Source organism: Perognathus longimembris, chromosome 26, assembly GCF_023159225.1.
Source record: "Perognathus longimembris pacificus isolate PPM17 chromosome 26, ASM2315922v1, whole genome shotgun sequence".
In the NCBI taxonomy this organism is placed as follows: Eukaryota; Metazoa; Chordata; class Mammalia; order Rodentia; family Heteromyidae; genus Perognathus; species Perognathus longimembris.
The window spans coordinates 2,008,342-2,035,067 of record NC_063186.1 but is presented as its reverse complement, the minus strand read 5'-3'; the positions used below and the strand labels follow the sequence as shown (position 1 = coordinate 2,035,067).

Sequence of the window (26,726 nt, the reverse complement as noted above, 5' to 3'; positions counted from 1 at the left end):
CGCTTCTGAAAACCCCCCATCTCTGGACTGTGCGGGCAGATTTGGGTCCTGACATCTCCCCTTAGCGTGTTCTTGGAGCTGAAGAGAAAGCTCCCTGTTGGGATTGGGAAGGCGAGGAACGGCATGGGAGAAGGAACAGCATGGACGGTCACGGGGTAGAGAGGCCAGGAACAACGGACCTGATCGGCTAAGCCAGGACTGCACAGGCTTTGGGGTGACCCACGGGAAATACGATCTCCAAGGCGTTTCGTGAATTAGGACTGTATATATATATTTTTTTTCCTAAAGGATTTAAAGCCACCCTTGGGCTTTTGTCTATCTTCCAAAGGGGGACACACACAGATTCTAAGAAAACCTGAACTATTCACTGGGACGAGCCATGCACGCAATGAGGTGTGGTTTTCGTTTGTGGGGGGGGGGGTTGTTGTGGGTTCACACTAACCACTGCCGACAGCAAGGGGGAGCCTGGAGTTCACAGAACAGTCTGTGATCGGGAAGCTGCTAGGACGGACAGGCCAGAGGGAGGGCGGGGAGCCCCGGAGATGGCAGCAGCAGCACCCCCAGATCCCACGGAGCCAGGGGGCCTCGATCTGCGGCCACCGACGTCCTCAGACCCACGGTGCCCGAGTCAACGTAGCCGCGAAAGCGATGTCCCCAGACGTACCTTCTTCAGACTGTAGCCCGCGTGGAATATGATCGGCGGCAGCAGCACGTTTGAAGAAGATTTCTGGGTCAAACGTCATCTGCCAGGGAAGAGGGAAGCTGGGTTAGAACGGCAGTCCTGCGAGCCCCGACGGCGGGCGCTGTGAACGGTCCCGGGCACGGCCACCGAGGTTCTGCACAGACGGCAACGTGCCGCAGGGGTGGGGAAAGCGATCCCGGGCGGCCGGGAAGGGATTTCCCAGCGGGCAGGAAACGGGGTGGGTGGGTGGGAGCTGGGCGAGGAGACCGTGTGATTCGTGCTGTGAGAGAATCACCTGGGTGATTAAACCCACACAGTGAGGGACAAGGATAGAAATCATTTCAGCTCACGGGAGGCTTCTTAGAAAGCGCGTTGAAGCGCAGAGGTGTGTCCTGCGAACGAAGGGGCTGCCGAGTCGATGTTTTCGGGAGCAGCCGGATGAAACGGGCGGGCTGAGAACGGCACGCGGCGGGGCGAGGGTTTATTTGTCTACGCCAGACAGATCTGTGTTCCTTTCAGACTCGCTAGAGGCTCAAGAGCTGCTCAACCAGAGCTAGCACTCTGTCATTTGATCCCACAGCGCCGCTTCTGGTTTTCTGGTGGCTCATTGGAGATGAGAGTCCATGGACTTTCCTGCCCGGGCTGGCTTTGAACTGCCATCCTCAGAGCTCAGCTTCCTGAGTCGCTAGGATGCCAGGCGTGAGCCACCAAACAGTTGAGTTTTACATTATACTGAAAGGGAAGAGAGTTAGAAATCTAAGCCATGCGCGAACGGAAGCAGAAAGCTAAAAGTGCTCCAGGAAAATAACTTTTCTTGGTGCCTTAGGACCAAACTTTCCCGGGTGGAGATGGGCGGGAAGAAATGGGAGACCACGAAGGAATCGAGGGCGCTACGCGAAAGGAAGTGTACGTAAAGGTTACCCCGCGGTGTATCACCCCTAAGACAACAATAAAGTCAATTAGGACAAGCCTAGAACACAGAAAACAAAGGGGCATGATCTCCCTGATATATGACTGTTAAGAAAGGGAGACGGAGAGACAGTAGAGACCAAGTCTGTGAATACTGTATACGTTCTTGTTACATTGTATATTGTATATATGTCTACCTGACCTAGACAGGGGATAGAAAAACAGGACGTAAGATATCACAAGAAATGTACACACTGCCCTACTATGTAACTGTACCCTTTTTGCACAACACCTTGTCAAAAAATTTATGTTCAATTAATAAACAAATAAAAAAAATAAAGTCAATTAGGAAGAAGAAGGAAAAAGATCACATCGTGCAGAGCAGCACTACCCCACACAACCCTGCTTTGTCTCGTCAGTGCCGGGGTTGGAGCTCAGGTCCTTGCCATCGCTGGGCATGCTACTCTTCCCACTCGAGTCCTGCCTCCAGCCCTGCTCTTGGCTGCTTGTTCTGGAGACTTTTCCGTCTGGGCTGACTTTGAACTCGGATCCTCCGGGTGGGGATGACGGGCGCGAGCCGCCCACAGGGGGCGCCCTCCCACCTTCTTGGCGGTGACGGGCCTGCACGACGCGGTAGCTACTCTCTGCGTGGCCCCTCCAGGTCCCGGAGTGCAGGTCGGGGGCAACTGAGGGACTGGATTCTCACTTTCCACACCAGTGGCCGTGGCATCTGGCGGCGTACTGACAGACCGTGACTAACTGGATGTCCACACCACTCAGCTTCCTGAAGTTCTACTCGTCTACCTGGAGTGGCCCTCTCAGAGGGGGCTTTGTGTTTGTTTGGGGGGCAACATGTAAACGTGAGGATTTAAATCTTTTTTTTTTTTTAATTTTATTGCCAGTCCTGGTCCTTGGACTCGGGGCCTGAGCACTGTCCCTGGCTTCTTTTTGCTCAAGGCTAGCACTCTGCCACCTGAGCCACAGCGCCACTTCTGGCCGTTTCCTGTATATGTGGTGCTGGGGAATCGAACCCAGGGCCTCATGTATTCGAGGCGAGCACTCTCGCCACTAGGCCACGTTTCCAGCCCCAGGATTTAAAAATCTTAAAAAATAATACGAGGGCAGGAAAACATCAGTTATGCTCACCGTGGCGCGGTGAATTTTAAGTACTGACCCGGATTTTAACTTTGTACCTGTTTTTTTTTTGGGGGGGGGGAGGGGGGTGGGATTCGATACGGCCCAGACATGTGGACGGAGGCGGATAATCAGGTCACCGCCTGCGATTTCCACATTGGGCAAGAAGGTGCCGGGTTCAGTTCCCACGTTCATCGGAAGGTGATGGGAGGCCGAGAGCTCCGCGTGGGCTCGAGCAGGGCACGCGCAGCGGCTCGATGGCGCTCATCCGGGAAGAAATGCCAATGTCCTCCTGAACTACGACAGAAAGGAGAGCGAGGAGACCCTCCAGGGCGAGGAGCGGCCGTGACTCACGTGGCACGGGGCGGTCTTTAAAGCAGCAGCAGCAGCAGCAGCTTTCACCAGTGCCGACAAAGCTCCCGAGCGGTGACTGCAGACGGAATTAGCCCTATTTTCTCCCGTAGACAGGGGAAGAAATGAGCGGCGTGACAGACACGGGGGGCCCGGGGTCGGCCGCGTCCCCCAATCCACGCCGGGCCGGCGGGACCGCGCTCAGCGCGCTCTGGACGTGAGAGCTGCGGTTCTCTTGGCGACCGCCACCGCCGGTGGGCCGGGGTTCGAGTCTGGAAGCTTCCTGAAGCTTCAGGCGTAGCTGGTGGCAAGGAATTTAAACGATGAAGACGCCCCCGTGCTCGGGTGCTTTCTCCTTCCTTCACGGGCCCGGGCGCGGCCTCCCAGAACGCACCCCGAACCCCTCCAGCAGGGCCCCTCCCGCCTGGCCTCCCACCCAACCTCCTTATGACATCTGGGCCCCGCTGCCGGGTTACAAAGCCAGGCTGGAAAAGAGAGAGCGCGGAGAACGCCGCGGAGGAGTGCGGAACACGAGCAGCGCGCTGGGCCCACGCGGTATCCGCTTAAAACCTGAAAGAAGAGGAGGAGGAGGAGGGGGAGGGGAGGGGGAGGGGGAGGGGGAGGGGGAGGGGGAGGGGGGAGGGGGAGGGGGAGGGGGAGGGGGGAGGGGGAGGGGGAGGGGGAGGGGGAGGGGGGAGAGGAGGAGGAGGGAGAGGAGGAGGAGGGAGAGGAAGAAGGGTAAAGGTTGTGGGAGGGAAGGAAGGAAGCGGGAGAGGAAACCAGCACACAGACTGGAAGGGAGGATATGCTGACTAGAGAGCAGCGAGGGAGAGGGAGCTAGGGAGGGGGAGAGAGAGAAGGAAGGACGGCATCCAAGTGGGGTACGATCTCATGTGTGCCATTTCCACCGCAGGGGCAGGGGCGGCCGCTCTAAAGGGAGATGTATTTTCCCACTTGCAGTCGACAACAGCCCTTCCAAGGAGCCCGGAGAAGCATTCGATTCTGTGATGGAGGCACTGAGGTTTAGGGGGGCTAATTCCCATCATCGACGTCACGCGCCTGGTTCGTGGCCTCGGAACCGGGCGATACGGCAACAGGGACCGGCCTACTCGCCACCGTGTTCTATCTGCCACCTGTACGCGGGTTCGGCTCACCTGTGCCTCTAGCAATGGGGACCTACCGAGTGACGGCTTTTTCCTTCCCCTCCCCGATCTAGAATCGATCTCAACCATAGGCAAAAGACACTGCGATCCATCACCTCAGAACACACAGGAGACTCTCTCTCTCTCTCTCTCTCTCTCTCTCTCCTGCCCCCCCCAGCCCCCCTGCTTTTTTTTAATCAGGCCTCAGCAGATACGAGACCTCAGCAGGGAGCATCTGGCTTGGGGGAGAAGCCGGGTAGGTAGCTGAGTCAGCCAGGAGCACAGCCAGGGCAGGTGCGCTCGAGGGGACGGCGGAAGGAAGAACGGGGTGCCGGCGTCAGCAGAAACCACGGTTCCAGTCAGGGGATGCATTTCTGTTCTTTTTTTTTTAATGGGGCACTCTCCTTCAAAAGGGGAAAAAAAATAAATAGTGCTTTGAAAAAGAACACCACGCTTCCCCCCGGCCTACTTCCCCGTTCTAGGGGGACCCGCGGGTCCCCCCGCAAAGCAGCTGGGGTTCGGGGAGGGGCGGCGGGCTGAGCGCTGACCGCGTGGGTGATAGCAGACCCAGCGCGCCTGGCCTGGCTCCGGGGGGGGGGGGGCCTCCAGCGCAGGCGGGGGGAGCCTTCTCCCCACCGCGCGTGGCCGGGCCCGCTCCAGCGAGGGGGGCGGAATTCCAGTCCACCCTGGCGGGGAGATCGGATCCCCCCCGGGCAGCCGGGGCGTCGAGAGAGGAGAAGCCCGCCCGCCCTTGCCTTCCTCCTTTCGCCCTCTTGGTCCATCGAGGAGCCCGGGCCTTCCACACCTGCACACGTCCTCAGAGACTCAGCCAGACGTGCGCTTGAGCCAGCTAGATCCGGTGAGATCCAGTTAGACCACCTGGGCAGGGCAGAGGACCCCACCCTGTATGATTGGGGAGGGGGGGGGCTGTCTTGGGCCGGGTCAGCCACTCCCGAGCCCCTTACTGACCCGAGGGGAAAGCCAGGAAATGCACTCTGCCACCGCCTGATAGTTTAGAAGGAACCGGGGAAAGGGGAGATGGAGCGAGCGGCGCATTTGCCGGCGGATCTATTCACACGTCAGGTCTAATGGACAATCTTTCTCCTTCCTGCGTCTGACTCAGTAGTCAGCTTCCCTTCTCTCTGCTGCAGGCTCTCTCTCTCTCTCTCTCTCTCTCTCTCTCTCTCTCTCTCTCTCTCTCTCTCTCTCTCCCTGTCTCTGCTTAGAGGTGAGGGCTTCAGCCGTCCAGCTTTCTGAACACTAAGTAACCACCACAGAGCCCACACCCTTTCCCTCGCGCAGATCTGTGGTGGCTGTGCGGATACAAGATGGCCAGCGATTCAGACAAGGGGCGAGTGGCCACGAGAAGCAGCGCCGACCGGCAGAGGGCGCGGACACCTGGGTCCATCCCCGGTTCACGAGCCACGCACGGGGCGCGCTGGGGTGCAAGGTGACTGGGTTCCGCCTTCCCGGAACCTGTAGGTCAGCGAGGAGACAGGGACCCATCCACCGGGCCATCAGAACCCACACAACATACAATGGGGGGAAGACAGGCGGGGCTAGGGGACCGCGGCCCCTCGTGCCGGCCACGCGCGTGCAAGGCACACACACGCAAAGTACACTCATCTCTTCTGGGTTTTTAGTGCCCATTGACAACTGAGCTCTCGGGGCTGGGGATACGGCCTAGTGGCAAGAGCGCTCGCCTCGTATACATGAGGCCCTGGGTTCAATTCCCCAGCACCACATATACAGAAAACGGCCAGAGGGGGCGCTGTGGCTCAAGTGGCAGAGTGCTAGCCTTGAGCAAAAAGCCAGGGACAGTGCTCAGGCCCTGAGTTCAAGGCCCAGGACTGGAAAAATAAACAAAACAAAACCCAAACAAAAAAACAAAAACTAAGCGCTCTTCTTCTTCACCTTTCTCTATAACTGATATTTCTTCCTAAGACCCTCTCCATATCCTTGGGATATTGATAGATAAGATGGCGAAGGCCCAATTAAAAGCGAGCGGGAGATATGGGGTCTGGGAACATTTCTGAGCTCACAGCAGAGGCCAAGTTTCGGCAAAGAAAGCGACGAGAAGGCGAAAGAGAACAGCCAGATAAACACACTTCGGGATGCCTCCCGTCACAGTCCATCGCTTAGCCCAAGCTGGGGGTGAAGGCGGTTGAAGGTGGATTCTTCAGGACCACCGCATGCGGCCAGAGCTAGGACTCGTCGGGATAGAGGATCGCAGACTGGACCTGCCTCTCCGCAGAGCAGAGGGACAGATCCATCACATCTTGAGGCTCCCCGCCCGCCCCCCACTTCCCCCCACAGTCACTTCTTCAAAAACCAGATGCTCATCTGCCAACCCGACGCTTGCTTCTTCTCAACACACCCAGAAACCTTTCTGTGTTCTTCCCGAGAGCGTCCTAGGGAGAGCCGCGGGTATTTAGCTCGTGGTCTGGTGGCTCTCGTCAAGTTTTTTCCTGTTAAGGGAAGAGCTTGGCCCCTGACCTCTGTCTTTAAAAAAAAAAAAATCAAGCAAAGGGAAAGACTAGTGCAAAAGGTGTTTCCAAATGAACTCGGGGAATTGAAACCCTGATCTTCAATACGCCAAGTCAAAATCAGGACGCGTCAGGCAGTCTAAGAGAAGCAAAAATTGAGATCCTTAATGTAGTTGATCTAGTTAATGGCTCAGAACAAAATCCCCAAGCCATAGGACTAGCTAGTTGAGTAAGAGTTTCTTTGGAACACGTCTAACATGCACAGTCTAATACCTGTTATGCTCTGGAAAATCCTCTTGGTTGAAACAATAGCCAGGGCAGATTGCTCACTTGGTGTAAGTTACCCCCAAAGCGACTTCCCTTATCAGTCACAGTGCCACTTTTCACACAGGAAGTGAAGACTTGGCAAAAAATTTTCGCTGGGCCATTTCCTTTAGCTTTTTGCGTGACAGTCAACTGATTGATGAGTGACAGGAAATATAAATTTAACCGTGCTGACAAGTCTTTTGAAAATTTCCTAGGTCTGGAAGACCTGCCCACACGAAAGCCCTGCTGCCTCTTCCAGCTCAATAATGTTAACACCTAGTGTGCTGAACCAACGGTGAACACATCAACAGTGAGATAGAGCCATTCGATCGTCAGTTTAAAACCATACTTGTGTGACTTTTCCCTGTAAACCAGCTCCTCCAGCTAACTTCTATCTATGCCACTTACAATGCAAGTGCGGAAGCCCAAATCGAGTACCAAACGGAGTAGTGGCATTGCTGAATTTAAAACAAAATTTTTTTTTCAACAAAACCTATATACAGTTATACCTTCCAACCTTTTTCTAACTGCTCAGAAAACGTGCAACTAAGCTTATACTATCCGAATTCAAAGAAGTGGATTCTACTGTAGTATTTACTTAACTAACTGGCCTTAATATGTAGCGTGTGTAAGTGCGTGTGTGAAGGTGCTACATGAATAGGAAGGCTCATGTATCCTGCAATCAAGGACAGAGAAAAACACAAGCTACGGAGCCGGACCCTTACCTTCTCCAGGAGAGCATTGCCTTGGTGAGGGCTGACGTTGTGCTGGCTGATTTCTCTCTTGTATTTGTACTCATAAACTTGGTCAGTGATGTTAACCAACAGCGTGGAAGGGCTGAAGGCCAATTTCCCACAGTCATACACAGTGCCACTGTCCATATCCGTCGGTGCCGTGGCGTATCGCAAATCAGCCCCATGATGAGCCCTAAGAGAAGGAATGCATCGTGGTCAGCGAAGGAGGAAATCTAAAATATTCGCTATTTGGATGCTTTTATTATTTGGAAGATTAAAGATGTCTCTCCTTCCTCCCTCCCTCCCTCCCCTCTCCCTCCCTCCCTTCCTTCCTGTCTTCCCTCCTTCCTTCTTCCTCCTTCCCTTCCTCTCTCCTTCTTTCCCTCTGCTCTCCTTCCTTGAATCTCTGATGCCTAAATGTGCTTCCTACCTAACACTTTCCCTTTTAGCTATTTCGTTCCCACCGCCCCCCCCCCCCCACCGCCCCACGATTAGTCAGAGACGAAATCAAAAGTAGAAATAGACAGTGCCTTGTGGTTATTTAGGGCTTTTGTTCTTTCTCTGCTCCTCCCACCAATCTTCCTGAATTCAAAGGAGTGAAGGAGAGGGTGGGCGTTGTTGGGGGAGACACACAACACGTGCCTTGTGTGGGCTGGCTTTGCTGGGAGAGAAGAGCCCACCGGCCAGCAAGAGCGCAAGTCTGGGCCCATCGGCCTCTTCCAAAGGTCGGCCATTTTATGGGAGGGTCACATGAGAAAAGCTAGAAAAGTCCCAATCATCAGATTCTCTCCAGATCTCGTTTACCACCAATCCTGACGCCACAGTACACCCCACAGGCCATACACATACCACGGGTACATGCCTGTATGTGTAACGTACGATGCACAACACTTATCATGGGCACACGCACACACACACGCATGCGTGTTTAGCCTAAGATACCCTGGTACTGTTGTTACGTTAGTTCACCCTTTGTCCTGCCGTTCCTGTGAGTCCCTTTCCCTTCCGTGGATCAGATAAGCTTACAGACAAGACAAAGAGCACAGAAAACTGAAACAGGGGAAAAAAAAAAGAAATAACTGCCTACAGGACACAATAAGGACCTTCTACTTTCCCATTCTTGGAGTTCATTTTGGTTAAGTTTCATTACATGCGGTCCTATGCACTTAGCAATTGGACTATTGTGATCTCCTGCTAAGAACAGCATACACATATTCTAGTTATTACAAACGAGGGAAACCATGCAACCTATCTTTCTTTGGGCCTGGCTTGCTTCGCTTAATGTCTTTTTTTTTTTTTTTCCCTTATGAATGGCGTAATCTGAACCTGAAGACCTATGGCCACCTAATCCTCAACAAGGGAGCCAGAAAAACAGGATGGAAGAAAGACAGCCTCTTCCACAAATGGTGCCGGCAGAATTGAACGCTGAAGCTAGATCCGTATATATATCATCCTGAAGCAGAATCAATGCCGAGTGGATCAAAGAACTCGAGGTAAAAGCAGATACCCTGAAAACATTGCAGGAAGGAATAGGAGCCGCACCGGGCTCCCGGGCACAGGTAGGTGGAAACTTCCTCGCTAAAGGACCCAGAAACACGACAAATCACAGAAAGGTCGGACACGGGACTGCATCGAGCTGCAGTGCTTCTTCTGCATGGCGACGGACACAGCTGGCAAGATAAACAGAAAACCTACACATGGGAGAAGATCTGCGCTTGCCACACGACAGCCAAGGCCCCATATCTAAAATAGATGCCTTGTATTTGTTTTTGAGACCTAGCCTGACTGCGTAGTCAGGCTGACCCGGAACTTACCGTCCTTCTGCCTCAGCCTTCCAAATGATATCATAGGTGCCCACCCTAATTAATGTCCGCTGTGGACCCTAACAGAGTATTAGAGTTCTGATAGAGGACCATAGATAAGGTTGGGGTTCCCCCCCCCCTAGAAATTGTTTCAGCCACCAGCTTTTTCATAGCTAACTCCTTTCTTTGCAATCACCTGGAAAAGTTGTCAGGAGAAAAAGAGAGCGCCAAGTTCTCTAACTAGGCAAGAGTTTCTCACGTCATAATGTCCACACAAAGCAATCTATTTTCTCATAAGGAGGGTTGTAGACAGTGAATTGAGGGCTCTCAAGAAAGAGGAGATGGCCCCCAATTCCCTTTCCACCCTAGGAGGTAATGGGTGCAAAAGAAAGAAAAAAAAAAACGTGGTGGAAAACAGAGATGAAACTGGAAAATCCATTTTAATATTTCCTTGTTGAAGTAGTTGCAAAGCTTGAGTGCACTGGAGGCATCTGGAAGGATTACCCAGCACATCTGGGTACAGATCCTTCTAGAAAGATCCGGACAGGGCTGGTGCAAGAATCGTGCTACGCCAGGCACACCTTGTGAGACAGAAGTTCCTGCCAATAGGGTTCTCGTTACAGTCGTGAACTTATCCTATCAGGGAGATTCTGGGGCTGCCCTGTAAAATACCCTCCGGGGCCTGGGCGCTGTCCCTGAGCTCTTGGGCTCAAGGCGAGGGCTCTACCCGCTCGAGCCACAGCGCCACGTCCCGCGTTCAGGATGTTCATTGGCTGTGGATGGCCTCACATTCGGAAGCTTCAAGGTGAGACAGACCCTGAACGCTGTCCACGCCCCCCCACCCCCCGTGGCCACCCCCAAATCTGAGATCCCTGACTTTCAAGCTGGTGTTCTCGCCAGCGGTTCTAGGCCGCCCCTCGTCTGGCTGTGCCTTTTCAGACTCCTTATGGTTCTTCTGCGTCTCCTGCACTCTTCCTAGAGCACCACGGCCCGGCACCGGGTAGACACCGAGTAAACAACAGCAACGCGAGCACACACAACTGTGAGACACAGGGAGAGAGGACGCGGGTTCTGTGCTTCTCGCCTCGAAGGACGGCTCTGCTGGTGACTAGAAAGTTAAGTTAGGTGGCGGAGTGCTAGTTCCTTTATCTGTAACATGAGAATGATATTATCTCTCTTCTTTACACACACACACACACACACACACCACACACACAACTTGTTTGAACTGAAGCGGCTCCACAAAACTACACTAGGTATACTCTTAAATATGACATAATGTAATGCAACTTCTAAAAAAATAATCTAAACTTGATAGCTTGCAATTTCCTCTGTGCTCACTAAATGGTCAGCACCATTTATTTCAGTACACACGCAGGAGTTGTACGTTGCTCTGTCCCTAAGCTTGAATCCCACCCCTCAAACGCATGCTATTATAAATGTCCTATAAAACCGGCAGCCCCTCGTGATGTATAATGAATTCCCTAGTGCTATCGGGGAGCAGTTTTTCTTTTATGAACACTAAACAGGGGACACAAGGCCCCAAGTGCAGCAGCTGTTGCCAGTCCGCATTTCCACCGCGAACACTCACTGGGGCTCTTAGTCTAGTCTAAATGAACCTCCCCGTGGCTTATATTTTACTCCAGCATGGGTTCTAATCCTTCACTTTTAAAATAATGAGAGCCACGGACTGTCACGAGAGGTGACCATCCACACCTCTCGCCCTGGTGAAGCGACACTATGGCGGCGCGCGCGCCACTAATGCTCGAGAGCGCTCACTGACCCTCCTCCTCCGTCGTGAGGAAAACCTGCTCCTCGCGAGAAGCATTGCCGCTGTCGAAGAGCCTCGGGTTTGTTTCCAACCAACGCAGGGGCAAGCCGAGCCGAAGGTGCTTTAAGGTTCTCAATTTGCCATCCTGGTTCCTTACAGTCACCCTCAAAAATCAGCGGAACATTCTGCCTCGTCCTTTCCCCTCCGTTTTCCTCGAGCTTCTCATTTTCCGACTATTCAGTCCTTGGAAGGGCAGGGGGGCCTTGGTCAATGGGGAGATCGCCGGTGGTGAACTGTGTGTGGGGGGGGGGCGGGGGGGGCCACAGAAATTTGGTGTTTAAGGAAACCATGCACGGTTCCCAATATGGGGGCCAACAAACTCGCCCCAGAGCGGAGAAGAAGAGCGAGAAGCGGGGGGGGGGGGGCGCTGGGCCAGATCCCTTGCCGAGTATCAGGACCCAGAGCGCGGCCCGTGGGAGGCGCGGGGGTGGGGGGGGGCCCAGGCAACCCCCTGTCCCCGAGTGTCCAGAGGGAGGCTCTGAACGCTGGAGGTCCAGACACGGCTTTGTCTGGTTCTCACGGGTCATCACCACCCAGCGTAGCCCCGGAAAGACACCCGAGTTCTGCCCTTAGGTGGAAGGGGCACCTGCGCGGTGTTACCCTGGAATCCCACTTGTGGGTTATTTTTTTTGGGGGGGGGTGGCAAATCCTGCTGGAAAGGAGAACTGCTCTGAGAGCGTAGGAGGGTACAAGCGGACCTCGCTGTCCTCGCTGTCCTCACCCCTGGAAGGTCGCCACAAGGTCGCCGGAGGAATGTGTCTATCTTGAACGTCCCCCGCCCGCCCGGCCAAGAGACGCGGGTGGACGCCCGGGCTCAGCCCCCGGCCCGAGACACCCGGCGACGTGACCTTCGCCTCCCCACAGAGCCAGTCACTGTCCGACTCCCGATCCAGACGCCCCGAGTCCACCTGCAGATACTGGGGCGACTCCTTCCTCCTGGGGTGGGTTGGAGTTCCTCTCCCCCCCCCTTCACTTTCAGTCACTCTCCCATTGACGTATCAATTAAGAGCGCCTGAAACTCCACTTAGTTCCACCGCCACACACTGCAGCGTAAACTCCCTTAAGAGCAGCGACTTCAAGCGAAGCGCTTATCTCCACGACCGCGCGCGATGGCGTCCTATTTCGTAGTTCTGACCCCAGTGTTCAAGTACGGTGTTTTCAGGGACGAACGGCAATCTGAAATTTCCCAAGTTCCAGGGCGAACGTTGGTTTTTACGGGAATGTGAAGTATATCTGAACCTTAAGAACGCAGGCTTGTCAAGCCATCCGCCTGTCTAATAAAGGCTGACAATGGGGCTGGGGATATGGCCTAGTGGCAAGAGTAACCTGCCTCGGATACATGAGGCCCTGGGTTCGATTCCCCAGCACCACATATACAGAAAACGGCCAGAAGCGGCGCTGTGGCTCAAGTGGCGGAGTGCTAGCCTTGAGCGGGAAGAAGCCAGGGACAGTGCTCAGGCCCTGAGTCCAAGGCCCAGGACTGGCCAAAAAAAAATAAATAAATAAAGGCTGACAAGCTTCAATCTGCGCTGTGTTTCTAACCTATGTAGTATGTCTATATAATAGTATCTATATAATATAATAATATCTATATAGTCACACTTATGTAACAATATCTATAATATATGTATGCCTTTCATAAGGATGCCAAGGCTTTCATTGTTTCTGACTTTCCAGGGAACATTTATATCTATTATTATTAGGGAAGTTCTGGTCCATTAGAGAGAGAGAGATGGGAGGGAGGAGACGCTGGAGTCTAGCCAAGGTGATCCCTGACAGCACCTCCTCCCTGTGTAGCTTTTCCTCTTCTAGCTGATTACAGATTTCCTCTCCTCAAAGGGGAGTTTTCACTGCGCGCTCTGAAACTTCCCGTTCAAAGGGATTTAACTCTGTACCCCGACGGAGGGAGGGATGGATGCACTGGCATAGAGAAGAAAGACACAAACGACACGGCCTTACGCCCCCCGGAGGGACGTAGTCAGGACGTAGGATGTCTTCTCTTCTCGTGTGACATGCCACATTCGCATAGAGCACGTGCCTTCAGCCTGTCACCCGAGCTCAGGCCGAGAGTAAAGGGGTTGTGGGGCTTCCAGAATGGGGTGGTGGAGGCCATCCAGAAGGTATTGCCCTTGACACGTCTGGCAGCGAGCTGCCCCTGGAATCCTTATCCATCCTCAGGCTGAGCCAGGAGCGGGAAGCCAGCTGTTTCCCATCATCAGCAACAGCAGCTGATACATCACAGATGTCTCGCATTGTTCTTGAAAAGCTGACTGGCCGGTCTAGAACGCTCTGCCATCGTGCGTTCAACTTTCTGCAAAACGGGGAGTCGCTGGCCAACCCTGCTAAACACTGGATCGCTGGGGGGGAGGGGGGGTGCGGAGACGGGGAGACCCAGGCAGATCACGACGGGTAACTGTATCAGAAGCTGAAATCCGGGGAGCCACGGCCCAGCCCTGCCTGGGAGAAAGCCCGCCGGCCGCGCTTCCCTTCCCGGGGCGGGGCGTGGTCTGGGCGAGTTTTCCGAGGTGTTTGCTTCTGACAGTGTGGAGTTCTTGGGAGCACTTCTCCCTGCTCCTCTGGCCCCCACACTTAGTGTCGACACAAGCGCCCCCCCTTGCCTCCCCTCCGCAGGGCAACACCCCACAGCCGTCCACACTCGCGCTCAGCACCCGGCCCCCGACGACGAGGGACGCTTCCACCCCAGCGCCTCTCACCCAGCTCCCGGAGCCACGGGTCTCGGATGACACCCGGGCAACAAGTCTCAGTCCGCCCGAGGGAGCCGAGGGAGCCGAGGGAGCCGAGGGACGCACTCACCGTACACCATGGCCCCTCCGGTTTCGTGCAAGAAACGGAAGCGGTGGTTTTTGAACAGCCAGATGGTCAGGATGGTCAGGATGAGCAGAAAGTTAAACACCAGCAGCTCCGCCGCTCCCTGGTGCGGGGAACGAGACCCAGCCTTGCCCGTGCCGGCCCACCGGGGCTGGCGGCCGTCCATGCTCCGCGCCCCCGAGGTGAGATCCCCGGCCAGGGCCGCTTGGTCTGGATCCGCAGACGCCAGCCCGGCGGCGGGGGAACTCAGAACAAACGCGGCAGCCGCGGCTTCGCCGGCCCCTCCACCAGCATCGGGTCTGGCTCGGGATTCTGCGGGCTTCTAGCTACGACTTCCTGTTTCTCTCTTAAAGCAGCCTCGTCTCTTTTTCCCCACTCCACACTGTGCTTTCCTCATGAACTCTGTCTTTAAATGATTTATTCTGGTGAATATATATATATATTTTTTAAAAAAACGAATCTGGGGTCCAACCTGCAAGCGATAATCTGGGGGTGCTGAGGCTGATCGGTTCACACAACGCTTTTCCCCAGCCAGGTAACTGGCGGATGGCAAATTCATAGGAAAAGCGACTCACCTTTGCAAAATTAGCCCCGTTTTCTAGGCTCGCCAAGGCCACTGCCCCTCTGACCGGACACGCTAATTTGTGACGTTTTCATTCCCACTCCAACGGAAGCTCGGAGTCATCTCAGGACAAATCAGAGCTGGAGTGGTGTCCCAGGAATTTTTTTTTTTTTTATAAGTTGAGAGGCACAGCTTCAGGACTCAGGTGTTTCTATCCCTCCTCGTCATAAAGCAGAGTCTAAGCTCTGAATCAGCTGTCTTTTCTCTCAACAAGGAAAAGAAAAAGTGAAAGTCAAATAGAAAAAATCTCTGTCTCCCCAACTGCATGGTGAGACTTGGTTGACTTTAACAAGAGTGAGGTGTGGTGGTTTGTGCCTATCCTCATCCTTGCACTAGCCCGGGCAACAGATTAGCACAACCTCACGTCAGTGAGCAAACTCAGCGTGCTGGAACACACCTATCCACCCCAGCAGAGCGGCAGGGAGAACCAGGAGGACGGTAATGCCAGCAGACCTGGGCCAGAGGCAAGACTCGATTAAAATATAAGATACGCAGTGGAGATTGGGGAGTGGTATAAAGTAGTGGAGCACCTAGCTAGTAGGCCCAAGGCCCTGAGTTCAAACCCCACTGCCAGAAGTTAAAAAAAAAAAAAAAGAAAGCAAACTTCAACACATATCTTTGAAAGAGGAAGGCAGACGACTGTCATCAGCAATATCTAGACAGAGACTTCTTTGCGGGCTAGTGGGCTGCCTGGAGGAATGTTTCTGCCCAGAGCCAGGAAAGTTCCAGAATCGTGAGAGTCATAGCAGTGATGGGTCGGAAGGTAGGTTCTGCTTCCGTCTCTATTTCTAACAGAACCATAGCCGCATGGCCAGTTTCTGGGTACTCTATAGTAGTCGTTGTACTCCGGACGGCAGAGTTCTCTTTCTCTAGGATTCCCGTTTTGACAGCATTCCCATTCCGCCACTCTCTCTGCCACTCCTGGGACCTTCGAGGGAGCCAGACCCTCAAGGAGAAAGGAAGGCGGAGCTTGCTTGCGTGGCCACCATCAGTGCCACGTCCCTGTGTGGAAATTTGGAGCGGGACCTTTCATACCAAAAAACACCAAACCCAAACCACCCGATCCGTGTACACCTGCCGGGCACTGAGTGGTGGCAGAAACTTTCTGCAAGAGAGGAGAGGAGAGGCTGGGGAGAGGCAAGCAAGCAGACTCAGAACAGCCCAGGCCCGGCGGGGGGGGGTGGGGGGACCAGCTCCTTCTCCTGCCTCGGCTTGCCTCCCGGCCCCAGGGACTGAAAGCACTGACAAGGGCGGCGGGTGGATTGCCAGCCACGCCCCGGGGCGGGCAAGGAGCAGGTGGAGACGGCGGGGCGGAGGGCTGAGAAGCTGAGCTTGCCTCCCTCCTCCGGGCACGGGCGGGGAGAACCACGCCTGGGAGTTTCCCTCTTGACTCCCGAGCCCGGCCTCCCATCCTCAGACATGACAGAGCAAGGACAGACCCCTCCTTCGGCTTCGCGGGAGAGATGCCCGCTCCTCCGGGTCGGTCGGCTGGCCCTTTCCTCGGGGTCTGCAGAACCCACGCCCGTGAGCGGGTGAGCTGAGACTGCAGGTGCGTCCCGCCATGCCCGGCTCGCCCTGTCTTTAGTTTTTTAATAGGATCAGCCCGCCCCACTTCCTGCAGAGACACTGGGGTGGCTGCCTTGACTTTGCCCCTGCTTTTTGGTTATTTTTGCATGTGAACTACCAACCACGGCCCTTTATCGCCTATGACGCCAGGAAAATATGAAGACTTCTCCCACCATTTCCTGCTTCCTCCCAGGACTGGAGGGGGGCTGTCAGGTGGACTGGCTGATTTCGGATTTTCTTTCTTCTTTTTTTAGTTCTGAGTCTGTCACAGGCCTAGGGCGTCTCTCAACGCAAACGTCTCTCCGAGAAACCCTGCTTCCACTTCTCCCATCGTGACGCGAGTCTTGACCAGCTGCTCGGGGACCCGTCTGAGGGTGAAACAGCAAATGACGGCAAGGCCCCCCGGGAGGACTCAACGGGGTCATGAAGAATCGAAGCAGAAGCAAGGCCTCCTGGGAACGGCGGCGCAATGACGGCGTCGGGTCTCACCTCGCTGACACCCCCACTACCCCCGGCGTCCGGGAAAGCCGTCCGACCCCCCTCATCTGCCCCACCCCGCCCCGCCCCCCAGGGGAGCCGATGCCGCCTTCGGCCGGGTCGTCCCTCCCCCGTGAGGACGAGGACGTGACGCCCCGTTTCCCGACGTCTCTGACCGCCCTTCCCTCTGCGCGTCTTACTCTCGTGTGAGAAGAAGCCGCGCCGTCGCTGGGAGGAAGTGGGGAAAATGAGTCACTAAACCAAGGTGGGCGGTGGCTCCCAGGCAGCACTGTAACAAGAAAGGGGGGGCCTGGGGGGGGTCTACGCCTCCATCGAAAGGGGGGGTCTGCGCCTCCATCGCGGCGCCATTCCTAAGGAAATGCAAAGACACGGGAAAAAGTCGTATTAAGGGAAGCAAGCGGGACCTAGAGAAATACGGACCCATGGCTTCCCGCACCGGGAACGCGGCGCGCGAGGGGTCTAGGATGGTCCTCGCAGAGGCTCGCCATGGCTCGGCGGCTATGTACTCGTGACCGTAGACAAGGATGCTAACCGAATAACTTCAAGATAGGGAAACGAGGGGCTGGGACTATGGCCTAGTGGTAGAGCGCCTGTCTAGCATCCATGAAGCCCTGGGTTCGATTCCCCACCACCACATATATAGAAAATGGCCAGAAGTGGCGCCGTGGTTCGAGCGGCAGAGTGCTAGCCTTGAGCAAAAAGAAGCCAGGGACGGTGCTCAGGCCCTGAGTTCAAGGCCCAGGACTGGCCAAAAAAAAAAGATATGGAAACAAGAGGTTCAGTTTTTTGTTTTTTTTAATGTACTGTGAAGTTACTTCCCCACCCCCCCTTTGGTTTTCTTTCCTTTGGTTTACCCCCTGTTGTCACTGTTTTTGATCTGGGTGCCCTGTGTCTAGTAAAATCTATGTATCTGACTTGGGGAAGGGAAGGGGGAGACAAAAAAAAAATGGTGACACAAAGGAGGAAGGGCGAACCGGCGCGAGACACTGTGTTGGAAACGAACTTTACAACTTGGGGAGAGGGGAGTTGGAGGGGGGGAGTGGGGAAAGGAAGTGGGAGAAAAATGAGGTGGGGGATAACCGCGTGAGACCAGAAATACACCCACTACCTCACTTCTGTAACTGTGACCCCGCCGTACGTCCCCCCTGGCAACTGAGTGAAATTAAAAATGCACGAAAGGGATGGGAAAGGGCGCCATGTACGGAAAGGCACTTCTCCCTAGCATCTCACTTCTTCCCTGGAACGCGCTTCCCCGGTCTGAATGTACCTGGGCCGCTCAGTTCTTACCGACAAAGGTTTAGTTTGGGATCCACCCCACGGGAAATCAGATCTGGTGTCTGGGATATAAGAAGAACAGTGAGCTGACTGTGCACCAACCGCTCTTCTTAGTGCTTCACGCCCAAGTGATGAAACCCTGCGAGGACTCCTCTGTAGAAGGCACTGTCGTCAGAGCCGGGGCGGGGAAGAGGAGATCGGGGCGAGGGAAGTACGTCGGGTGACCCCATAAAGGTGCCTGTGGTAAAGCCAACGCCGAGCAGAGCTAGCGAGGGGCGACTCTCGAATCCGTGATCCTCACCGCCGCGGTGTCCCGGTTCTGCGCTACGAAATGGCTGGAAGTAACACGAGCACTCATACTCGCTGCATTGACTCCTTAGCTCCACCTGTGGTAGGCCATGATGGCTAGGAGAGCGATAACGAAAGACCGTGCTGCTCAAAGAGTTCCTCTTCAACAGGAGGACCCTATGACTGACCTCCATCCTAGGAAACTTCCAGACGCACCCCCTCGGTTACAAACGCATCGCCACGCCACCATAGATCATCCCAACACTCGGTGGTCGAAAAGGATCTGCGGCTTACTTTACTGACGAACCCGTAGCTGGGCACCGGCTGGGATGTTCCGCCGGGCCCTGCCGTCCAGGGGCCTCCTCTGGAGTCTGGACCGGTTCCCTCCATCTTTCGCTGGGGACTTGACTTCCCGAGAGCACGGGGCTGAGTTCAAGGGTGGGAATCCCTGGAGAAGGAAGCCACAGGACAGACAGATTGCCTTTTATCAATCGCCTTTGAGAGGCGAACAATCACTTCCGAGGGTTCGCAAGGCCACCCGGTTTCAAAGGAGGAACGTGCCCGACACCTGGGAAAAGTCCTCACGTGTGTGCCCTGGGTTGATGCGGCTCTCTCTGGGGAGTCGGACTCGTCGCCCTGTCTTCACGGTGGACGCGTGTTTCTTACAAACAAAAGCAACTGTGACTCACAAAGATGTTTTAGAATAAATAATACATTTGTGTCGCCCCAGACTCAAAGCACAAACAAATGTCTATCTGTGTCTTTTACTCTGCCTGCCTGCCTGTCTCTCTTTCTCTCGTGTGTGTGTGTGTGTGTGTGTGTGTGTGTGTGTGTGTGTGTAGATAGAAGTATAGGGAAAGGCTTCCCTTGTTAGCTTTCAGTCTTTTAGATGCTCTCTGTGAGGATACCATAAATGACTAGTTCCCTGTGTGTCCTTTGCCTCTATGAGCAAATAAAATACATATAATAAACCGCCCCCATTTCAATATTTGTATTTATAACTACAAGCCTCTATCTATCTACCTATCATTCATCTACCAATCAATCTAACTACCTACCTATCTATCTGTCTACCTGGTTACCTATCATCTCTCTATCTCTCAGTCCATCTCTCAGTCTTTTGAAAGTTGATTTATATTTCAATTCAGGAGGCATATGCCAAGATTTATCTAATCAGTGACCTACTAATAAACAGTTCACGTTGTTTCCACTAAAGGAGTATTACAAACAACACTGCAATACGCAACCTACTCCATCTGTCCCATTGTGTGTGTGTGTGTGTGTGTGTGTGTGTGTGTGTGTTTATTTATGGGGCGTGTTTCCTGGAAGTGGTACTATACCCCTTGGCAATTTTGCTAGATTTTGCCAAATCTCACCACTGAGTGAGGCAGTGTCTGTTTTATGGAATGATCTGGAATGTAGTCAGTAATCAGGCCTTGTTGGTCTCTGTCAAGGTGCTGAGTGGAAAATGGTTCTGAGTAACAAGCAGTTCTTTCATTGCGAGCGTTCTTTGTGTTGAACTGTACGCTCATACCGTTGGCATCCAAAGGGTGTTTTAGAAAGCATAAAGCCCTCTCATAATTGTTACTGATATTGTTATTACTAAGCTTCTTTGTAATGAACCAGGTCTCATCAGATATGGCAGACATCCGAAACCACTGTCCTAAATTCCTTTTCCAGTGCAGAGCTCAGAGGCGAAGACAGAGACAGAGCCGAAGGTGGACGAGATATTCAATACAGCCATGGACGTCAGAGCACAAGAAATAGCCCTGAAGATTTCCATCGTTTTCTATTAACTTCACTTTCGTAACGTCAATCATCGAGGGGTCATATACACACAATACAACCGACGGATGCCAAGGTGGGTGGACTTCCGACTTTCAGAGCTTTGCTTTTAGAGAGAAAAGACAAAACGTCTTGAAGAGCGGATCCTCCCTTTGACGAAAACCCCAATGCCGAGCAGAAACGCGTGCTAGCGAGATGCGGCGTCCTTGCTGGCGAAGCGTTTCGGAAATGGTTTTGAGGACAGTTTTGATGATAACACCACCAGAGTGAAGAAATGTTTGGGGCTTTTTGGGGTTACTTTTCCTCATCTGTATCTTCCTGACCTGTATTTGTTTGCATATTCCTTTTAGACTCTTCCTAAGCTGGAAGAGGGTGGGGGTTCACCGGGCTCCGAGATCACGAGGAAATCTGGGGAGACCTGGGGACCCCATTCGGATGCAGTTTGAGGGGAGACATTTTATGTTCCCACTATCTCAAGCCTTTCCGGGAGTCTTTGTGACTGACTGAACGCCCTCCCTCCCACTTCCTCCTCTGGGGAGATGCCTGCAAGGTCGAACTTGACCAGAAAAACCCCAGATGGGCTGGCCACATCTTCCCATGAGCGTCTGCATTTTATAATCTTGCCGTTCCAACTGTCTCGGGAGATGAGGTGGCAAATTATATATAAGAACCGGCGGATTCGAATGTTTGCAAGTCGAATGGAGCTGCTGTGAGTTTGAACCCTCTTATCTACGCGGAGAGTGCTATTTCCCCTTGCTGGAGGAAGCCAGGACACGCGAATAACATGAAAGACCTCGACTACAGCGACTACAACTCATTCTCCTGTGCCTGAGTCTCCCACGGATAAACGCAACCACCAACATCTCTCTGCACACCGCAACACGACGTTGCTTTTGCACAGCTATTCACAGGAGAAAGGAGAGGGTCAATCTTGGGCAAAATGCTGGCGTTATCACTGTGAGCTGCCTCTCAGGGTTCCTCTCTCTCTCTCTCTCCTGACCCCAGAGGCTGATGGCTGTGGAAATGGCAGCTTTTAGAACTTAAGGCTCTCTTCACTGGTGTAGCGCTTACATGAGGGTCCTTGCAAACACAAGAGCCTTCCAAAGGCCAAGTGTGAACTCCAGAGCGTAGATACTGACAGCTCTTGAGTGTGTTGGCGGATGGGAAAGGAAGTAACGGGATGCATCCAAGTGGGACAGCCAGTCTGGTCGTACAGCTCAGTCCGGGTCAAGGCGTGTAAGAAGCAGAGCAAGGATCTGAAGTGCCATCAACAGTGGGTAACAACCCCCCTTGTTTGGATTCTTCTTCGGGTTCCCAACAAATACCCAGCGCTTTGAACGACAGATTCTTCCTCGCGAGACCGGGGTACCCTATATTCGCTAGACTGGGCCGTGCTCTGTTAGCAGATGGAGGAGTCCCATAGTTTAGCCAGACTGGTCCAGACCTTGAGTTTAACTGGTTCTTCTGCAGCTACATCCTCCAGAGCAGCCGGGATTGCACACACCCACCCCACCACCAGGTCTGGACGAGAGACGTTTACTTCTCACAGTTCTGGTGGGCAGGAAGTCCACGTGGACTTGGTGTTTGCTAAGGGCTGACTTTGTGGTGCCAAGTCGGGCCCCGTTCCCAGCTATCCTTAGATGGCCGGTCTTCGATGTGTGGCTACAGAACGAGAGATGCTTTCCTCCCCGTCTTCTTGTAAGGGGGGTAACTCCACCATGAGCTGGCCAGCCCTCGCGACTGAATGACTTCCAAATACTATTGCACTGGGATCTAAACCTAGAGCCAGTGCCCTCCATTAATCCCTTCCTTTCTATCATGACAGTCCTAACCATCAGGCAGTGCCTGTCCCTTCTTGGTTCTTTAGCAAAATTTGAGCTCTTTGTCAGCTGTCCTTGGGGAAACCAGTGTTCATAAAACTCACCCACCATATTCTACTTCTGAGAAATGAAATGAGAGCACCTGTTTTCTGAAGTCCCAGTTTCCCCATCTCCTTGTGTTTGCCTCGGCTCTTGAGATAGGGTATCAGCCCACATAATAAAGCTCTTAGTGTTCCTTCCCAGTCTGTGATCATCAGATCAAATGGCAGACTTGAAATGTAAGTGACCCAGAATATGAATGAACTCGCCCCGGATGAAATTTCAGCCCCACCAAAACCAAAACCAAACAACAACAACAGAAAAAAGGGGGTCTGGCTTCACTCTGAAAATCCAGCAGTGAGCCAAGAGAAGCAAAGAAAGCTGAAAAGGAGATTAAATAAGCAAATCATAAACACTTAAGAAAAAGAATAATTCTCTTTAGTCCATGAGACTATTAAAAATTTGGTTCTTAATGACCAGAACATAACATCACTGCTTTCATAAAAGAACGATTCTTTATCCACAGCTCTTAGCGGAATCACTGGTATTTAACACATAACACAAATAATACTTTAAAGGGCTGTAAGTGAAAAAGAAAAAAGACCCGACAACAAAGAATGAATAAATAGTTTTGCTGAAAATGCTTCTTGTCCTCTAAAATAGAGAGAAGCAAATAGCCTTGCTCGTTGGAAACTTGGATGCAATCATTGCCACCATTTCTTATGAGCTACCCACCAAGAATCTTTGCACATTGAAAAATCCTTAAACAATATCAAATGAGCAATGTTTTAGGACATCAGAAAGGTATGTAAACTTTAAAGGCAGGTGGCTATAACCCTAGGTACTCAGGAGGCCGAGATCTGAGGAACGTACTTTGAAGCCAGCCTGGGCAGGAAAGCCAGTGAGACTCATCTCCAGTTAGGCAGAAGAAGGTAGAAACGGAGCTGTGGCTCAAGTGGTAAAGTGGTAGCTTTGAGCAAGAAGTCTCTGGGGCCGAGCCCAAGACCTGAGTTCAAGCTCTAGGACCCATATAATATAATATATATATATATATATATATACACACATATATATATATTTAAAAGTTATATAAGGTTCAAATTTCAGTGTCCATAAATATAGTTTTGTTGCACTATAGCCATGTTCATTTGCTTACACAGTGTACAGGTCTGGTTTCTGGTTAAAAGCTCAGTCATTGAACATAGCATCAGCAACACCCACATAGACCCTTGAAGTCCGGGAAGCTCTTCCTCCATGGTGTGATCATGGTATTTACCGGCGTCTTCCACCGACTTGTTGGGCTCTTTGATACTGCAACTTAGATTTTTCACAAAACGAATACAAAAGCCAAGGGCTCCGAGAAACCACCGAGGCAATGTTTACAATCCCCTGAACTCTAATTAGTCCTTAAACCCTTATATTCCTTGTTCCTCCAAAGGGACTCTACAAATGGTTATTAAAATGAACAATTGCCACACCGCTGAGAGCTGTGGAGACCAGATGTCCCACTATCAAAAAAAAAAAAAAAAAAAAGTATCCTGCCTCTACAAACACCTTTAAGTGGCAGGTTACAAATGATGATAAAGAAGAGCAAACACCAGACAAATAGTCACAGGTTCCCATCAAATGGGGATCTTGGAGGGCACAAGGCAGAAGTGATTGTTAATTATAGAGCCGTCACTGAAGTGATTTGCAGATAGTACTCACGATCACTGTCATTTTCCAAAACAAAAAGGCTGCTGCACGCCCGGGCGTACGCAGACAGGTAAATTCTTCCTTTCACAAGGTTGATGGGACACGGAGATCGCTGTGCTACCCACGATCCATAAAAAATGAAAATCCGTCACCACGCTGCGCGGCGGGAAGACCACGCGGCCTTTTCCCTTCGCCTGTACAAGGCTGGCTCTTCTTGATTCTTTTTGGTTTGGGGGCGAATGGCAGGCTCCAACTTCGCTCGCCGAGCATTCTGGAACACATCATTCCCTGCTAGGTGCGTTAAGAACTACTGTGGTAGATACGGCGAGGGATTCCGAGCTGCCCCAAATGAGACGCATGAAGCTATGGGGGAGAGGGTGTGGCGAGATCGGATCCTACGCGCTCTAAGCGACGGTCAGGAACAGTGCTGGCGTTGTAGTGCTGTGCTCAGAAGAAGCCCCACAGAGGGATGGGAATGGAGGAGCGGGGAGGGGGTGCGGGTTCTAACATCCCCGTCATGGCGGGTCCCCTGCATCGAGTCCTTCCCTGTGGGCCCCACTTTCTGCCTAAGGAACCCCGGATGCCGACTGCCCCCCCGGCCTGGACCTGGCTCTCGTGTTCATCCTCCTCCTGGCCGGTCGCCATCACGGACACGCGTCCCTCGGTTTCCCGATCCTCTTGGCTGCCCATCTCGGCTGGCCCCCCTCGCCTGGCCAGCCTGGCGTCACCCCTGCAAACACGAATCCCAGCTCCAGTCGGTCCCCAGACTGTCCTCAGCCGGAGAGGAATCGAAGCGCGTGACGGAGGGGCGCGGCAGGTCCATCGGGCTGCGGACTGTGAACTTTGGAACGCGTCTCACGCGGCCTGGAGAACACAGAGCCAGACAAAAGGACCAAAGAAAAGTGGCCATGGCACCCCCACAGGGCAGGGGGCTCTCGAACCATAGTGGGTAAGTAGAGGACTCAGCCCTGCAAGGAGAGAGGGAGAGAGAGAGAGAGACAGAGACAGAGACACAGAGACAGAGAGACAGAGACAGAGAGACAGACAGAGACAGAGAGAGACAGACACAGAGAGACAGAGAGACAGAGAGAGACAGACAGAGACAGAGACAGAGAGACAGAGACAGACAGACAGACAGAGACAGAGAGACAGAGACAGACAGAGACAGAGACAGAGAGACAGAGAGACAGAGAGACAGAGACAGAGACAGACAGACAGAGACAGAGACAGACAGACAGAGAGACAGAGAGACAGACAGAGAGAGACAGAGACAGAGAGACAGAGACAGAGACAGAGACAGACAGAGAGACAGAGACAGAGACAGACAGACAGAGACAGAGAGACAGACAGAGAGACAGACAGACAGACAGAGACAGAGAGACAGAGACAGAGACAGACAGACAGACAGAGACAGAGAGACAGACAGACAGAGACAGAGAGACAGAGACAGAGAGAGACAGACAGAAAGAGACAAAGAAACAGACAGAGAGACAGACAGAGACAGACAGAGAGACAGAGCGACAGAGACAGACAGAAACAGAGACAGAGAGAGACACAGAGAGAGAGAGAGATCCCAAGGTATCTAGCTATGGTAGCGGGGAGGGTTTGGGGAAGTGTGAGACACAGGGTGGAAATGGTTGGCGTGCAAGGTAATCGCGTGTGAGGATGAGCAATGAGATCCTCCCACTCTGTCCACACAACGTATATAAGCCCACAAAAGAACGGGGGCAAAAACCAAAAAAGATGTAGGGAAGAGATAGATCCTTCGGTTACTCAAGTTTGGAGACTAAGAGAAAATCCGCAGACCGGTTAAGATCCAGGGCAACTCCAAACCCTTCCCGGGTGTACCAAGGCGCTTTGTCCTGTGTCTGAGAGGACGGTGCATTCAGCAGGTTTGTCTTAAGCCCCCGCCCGGGCTGTTGTTGCTCCTTTTGCGCCCGGCTTCCTAGGCATGGGTTGGGATGGTCTCATCAATCCACAAACCTCTGTTCCAGCAGGGGGCTCTCTGTGCCCAGGATACAAAAGGATTCCCAACGGCAGCACTGTGAAATGTTCATTTCATCCACCTGTCTGACAGGGCACAGAGAGGCGGCGGCAAAATAAGCCGAAACTCTATTCTTATACCATCCGAGAGTAGAGGTACCTGCCTTTGATTCTAGTATTCAGAAAGTAAAGAGTTCAAAGCCATGCTGGGCGACACACCCAGACCCAGTCTCGAAAGCCACTAACCAGAAAACAGCCACCAGAAACGCTGCAAAAGTACATAGCTTATCACAGTCTGAGAAAGCACGAAGCAAGTCTGGTCTCAATGTCACATCTTATCGAGTAGCACGCTTATCGCTGATGCATTTTCTAATTTGCTCTACATTACACTTCAGAAAAATCTTCTTTTAAAAAAGATAACCCCTAGTTTAACGTTTGTTCAAGTTTCTCTTATTATTATATTTTCATTTGTCATGCATCTAGGACACTGGACATGGTGGTTGTTTTTACTTAATGTATTTTATTTATTTATCTTTGTTCCTTAGTGAGAATTACCTGGTAAAAGCTTTGCCTTTGGGCCGGGGGCATGGCTCACAAGGTAAAGCACCAGCCGAGCAAACTCAAAGCCCTGTGTTCCAACCTTTGGACTGCTGGAAAGTAAAACGAACGATGGATAAAAGGACTTGTGATGTGGGGTATGGCTTAGTATCTATTGCTAGTGGGAGCCCCAGAGAGCTCTGAACACCTGGGCCTTCTGCAGAGGCTTGCTCTCAGTCAAAGCTGACTCGACTCTGAGTGCGAGAGAGCATGGCACTCCAACTCCTCTTAGTATGTTAGCAAATGGCACCCAAAACATGGTGCTTGAGAGAAATGTTTGCTTAGTTTGGCTTTTCAAATCCTATTCAGATTCTTTTTTTTTTTTTTTTTTCCAGTCCTGGGCCTTGGACTC

General features: G+C 52.8%; 1 protein-coding gene across 1 annotated transcript in view; it reads right to left on the bottom strand.

Moving 5' to 3' along the window:
- The window catches only part of Slc9a9 (solute carrier family 9 member A9), a 167,017-nt gene extending 152,535 nt beyond the window's left edge, over window positions 1–14,482 (bottom strand). The window contains 3 exon segments of the mRNA XM_048334749.1: window positions 7,736–7,920; window positions 7,923–7,937; window positions 14,192–14,482. Of these exon segments, the coding sequence (XP_048190706.1) occupies window positions 7,736–7,920; window positions 7,923–7,937; window positions 14,192–14,372 (381 nt within the window). The 5' untranslated portion in view covers window positions 14,373–14,482.
- Window positions 14,483–26,726: the final 12,244 nt, after the last annotated feature.